This window comes from Sinocyclocheilus grahami, unplaced genomic scaffold (assembly GCF_001515645.1).
Source record: "Sinocyclocheilus grahami isolate Dianchi unplaced genomic scaffold, SAMN03320097.WGS_v1.1 scaffold234.1, whole genome shotgun sequence".
NCBI lineage: Eukaryota > Metazoa > Chordata > Actinopteri > Cypriniformes > Cyprinidae > Sinocyclocheilus > Sinocyclocheilus grahami.
Window position 1 is genome coordinate 738,712 of NW_015505413.1, and position 4,346 is coordinate 743,057.

General features: G+C 37.5%; 1 protein-coding gene across 1 annotated transcript; it reads right to left on the reverse strand.

The window, feature by feature from the left end:
- Positions 1–343: 343 nt before the first annotated feature.
- On the reverse strand, positions 344–4,339 carry LOC107597618 (NADH dehydrogenase [ubiquinone] 1 alpha subcomplex subunit 8-like). The gene is made up of 4 exons (XM_016288768.1): positions 4,165–4,339; positions 3,387–3,550; positions 807–972; positions 344–681 (listed from the first exon to the last, which is right to left on the reverse strand). The coding sequence occupies exons 1-4, from the start codon at positions 4,213–4,215 to the stop codon at positions 544–546; spliced, it is 519 nt and encodes a 172-aa protein (XP_016144254.1). The 5' UTR covers positions 4,216–4,339; the 3' UTR covers positions 344–543.
- Positions 4,340–4,346: the final 7 nt, after the last annotated feature.

The window sequence follows — 4,346 nt, forward strand, 5'->3', positions numbered from 1 at the left end:
TTTCCCCAATAAAACAATATCGCGACAAATAGCATTATCTCCCACGCCCTCATATATATATATATATATATATATATATATATATATATATACATATACATATATATACACACACACACACACACACACGATTGCTTAATTATTTGAATAATAATTTATTAATTTAAATACGTTTAAATTATCCCGAGAACTACTGACCTGTAACAATAGGACAACTTTACAGCTCAAATTATTGTCTGTGGTCATTGACAGAATACATTGAATTGTATTGAACCCAGAACATTCTTCAAAACTATAAAGTGCAAAACTATATAAAGTACACAAAAAGCAAACTGAAGCCAAGTTTAAATTAAATATTTTTAATTCAATTACATGTTTTGAATGAACAATTTATTAACATTTCTACACAATACATAAGGATTTTGTCATAAAGATTTTGCCAGTGGTTGCAATTACAGTGCAACCACTGGCACACTGTCTCTCGTCTGGTCAGAAGCACGTAGATGGTGAACATGATATTAATAGGACAGCGATGGCCCCTCTTTACCAGTTCCAGAAGAACAAGCGGCTGCCGTGCTTGGATGGCTGTAGCTCAGCCTGAATTGGAGTATTAGGCTCAGGTCTTGGTCTTGAAAGGTAGGGGTTTTCAGGCAAGGGCCGAGAGGTTGCCACCTTGGTCACCTGTGGGAGAGGTCAAACATTTAAAGTACAGGATATGGACCAGGAGACTAAACAGACATTGAAACCGCTTCTAATATAAATTGGTTGATTTTAAAATAACAAAAGCAACGGATATATTGACCCACTTTGGACAGGTCTCCCAGCTCTGGCCTCTCCCAGCCCAGCTTCTCCAGCACACAGTTATCAAACTCCTTCTGCTGCTTGCGGCAATGGCGCAGCTCTGCCAGGTTCGAGTAATCCAGACAGGTCCAGTACTCTGTGAAGGACTCGGCACAGTTCCCCTTTATCTGCCTGAGGGTCAAGAAATATATGTAAAAAAAAATCAAATAAAACTTAATTACATGCTAACAGTGGGGCTTACACTGTGTCCTAACCAGCCATAATGAATCATGGCATACCTGAAAAGCAAAGTAAAACACATACCTGATATCCACATGACACACAATGCTTCTTTTTTTGTTGTTGTTCTTGTTGCATTTGTTGTAAAATATCATGAAAATTATTCCTGCTTTTATAAGTGGTTTTTGTAAATGTTTCAAGTTTAACCCTCAAAATGTGTTGTGGTCATTTTTGACCAGGAGAGGGTTTTCATTTTCCCGAAAATGCCAGTTAAATGGATAGTTCACCCAAATATAAAAATGTAGTCATCATTTACTCACCTTCCACCTTGTTCCAAATCTGTATGCGTTTCTTTCTTCTGTTGTACACAAAAGAAGATATTTTGAAAAATGTTGGTAACCAAATATTTGCTGGTCCCAATTGACTTCCATAGTATTTTTCCCCCATACGGTCTTCAAAGTATCTTTGGTGTTCAACAGAAGAAAGAAACTCATACAAGTTTGGAACAACATGAGGTGAATAAATAATGACAAAATGTCTTGGGTGAACAATCACTTTAAATGTTATCGCATTGGTCTAAAACTTAATGACTCTGTTCACACAGGGTACAACAACTTCCCAACGTTTTTGATATTTTTTAGAACTTCCCCCCACATTGTTATACTCCCCAGTGTTCCTGTTAAAAAATAACCCACCTACACAAATTGCTTATAAATTTCTCATTATACTATATTATTACCAAATATTGGACTAATTTTTTCCGCTTTCATTTACAGGTTTTGTATTTCATTTTGGAATTGATTGATCATAGGCCTCATTGATCTGAGCTTATGCACCTCAGTTTTTCAGACAACATTTACAAAATTATTCACAAACAATGCTTTTTTCACTCATAAACTGAGGGGCATAAGTGTAGATCAATAAGGCCTATGATCAATCAGTTCCAAAACAAAATACCACTAATGTGCTAACTAAAAGAAGGATTGAATCCAAGATTTGGTGATAATATAGCAAAAATAAGAGATTGATTTACAAGGAATCTTTCAAAGGCTGGGCATTTCTAACCTGTGAATACCAAAGTAGATTGGAATATTTTCAGCATAGCACTTTTGGTTTAGTGACTTTTAAAGAATACTTTTTGTGCACAAAAGAAAAAAAAAACGACTTTATTCAACAATTCGTCTCCTCCGCATCACTCTGGTGCCATTTTGGAGAATATCTGCTGGATGTACAGCGTATGCTGTTCTGTGTCAGCTGCGTCACATGGATACGGTGTTTCCGTTCAGATCAAATCACAACGTAGGAAACAGATCTGGCGTGACGCAGCTGACACAGACCAGCATACGCTGTTTACGTCCAGCGGATATTCTCCAAAATGGCACCAGAGTGATGCGGAGGAGACAAATTGTTGAATAAAGAATAAATAAATAAAAAAAATTCTCTCTTTTGCGCACAAAAAGTATTCTCATAGCTTTGTACAATTGTGGATGAACCACTGATGTCACATGGATTATTTTACAGATCTCTACGTTTCTGGACTTGGGAACATTGCAGTTGTGTTGCTGTCTATAGGAGGGTCAGACAGCTCTCAGATTCCATCAAAAATATCTTAATTTGTGTTCCGAAGATGAACGAAGGTCTTGTGGGTTTGAAACGACATGAGGGTGAGTAATTAATGACAGAATTTTCATTTTTGGGTGAACTATCCCTTTAATCGCTTCTTGTGTCGCACCTGCTTATTTGGTAGGTCAGTACAGTTTTTGTTCTACTGAAAAAACAGGTGTCCTACGTTTACTTGGATTCTGATTCTAGTACATGGAATATGTTAACGTTGTTTGTAACATCTCATCCACATGATCAAATTTTGGTATTTTATAAGCTTATCCTTCCATACACTTGCCCATTCATGACAGAAAATGGTCACAGTGCAGATGCATGACAATATGAAAACATAAGCCTACAGTAATTCACCTGTTTGCTTAACTTAGCTAGTGGTGAGAAAAACATCTAAAAAAAATGAATGACAAAAACACGCAATAGTGACTCATGTGAGCATTAGCACTTATTTTTTCGCATTTTATTACCTTTACGCAAATAATGAATTTCAAGTCATATCACAACAATCACAAGTTTACTTCCCATATACTGCAAAACATCTCTGTATTCTTCTGTTCTATTTAGCATCTCCGAATAGGTCATTTTAGAACGATAAATACTGAGAATTAAAATCCAAAGGAATTTCTCATTTGTAAAAAAATTTAAAAAAGTGTGCAAATTGCTTCACAAATACAATGTGCTCATAATTAACACATATCTAAAAGATTTTGAAGCAAAAGTCAGGACAAACAGATAAAAGTGTTGAGTACCTGAAGAAGTTGACTGCACATTCATTGACTTTCCTCCCTTCTTTCAGACACTTTCTGGGGTCCTTCTCCTCCCAGCGGCACAGCATGAACTCTTTGTTGGCCTTGTCACATTGAGAGCCATAATGATGAGCAGCCGCCTTCAGTACGGCTGACGACACATTGACCTGCAAAGAAAACAGCAAAGTCCCGAGATCACATATAACGCAGGACAAAATGATTCACCTTTAAATTATTTTAATTTAATGCATGACATTAAAGAGAAATGACTAGTAAAGCACCATGTCTGATGTGAAGTCTTGCTATTGCATTAGATATTAATCTCCAATATAATATGGATCACATGGCATGCCTTTTCACCCAATAACATACTGCGTATAAAAAGCCTGCTATAACCTGACAAAAGCTGTCAATGTTAGTTTGATTTGTTACCCATTACCCTTAATAACACACACACACACACACACACACACACACACACACACACACACACACACACACACACACAGAGAGAGAGAGAGAAATATAGCAACGATACCACAAAATATGAAAACCACTGACACTTAGCAAGCTGCTAAAATCAACACTAATGTAACTTAGTCAACACATCAGTTTCCAGTTCATTCAAATCCATGCTTTCTTTCTGATCTTAACTAACCAGCATACACTGCAATACTAGCTGAACACATTTAAATGAACTTCACAGGTTAGCAGTGCTGCTACTCCTGCAGCTTCAGGCTAACACCTGGTTGTGTTTCCATTCTTTCAGACGTAAAGTTACCTCTTCGACGCTCAGTTCCTGCAACGTCGGAACCTCAACCACGCCGGGCATGGTGCGACTTTTAGTTCGCCGAAACTAAGCAAAATGAGTTTGACAGTTCACACCACAACACAACACGAAGTCCTCGTCTGCAGCAGGACGAGGCCGCAGCCGCAACGGAGAAGGTCAGTTAACTGCGCATG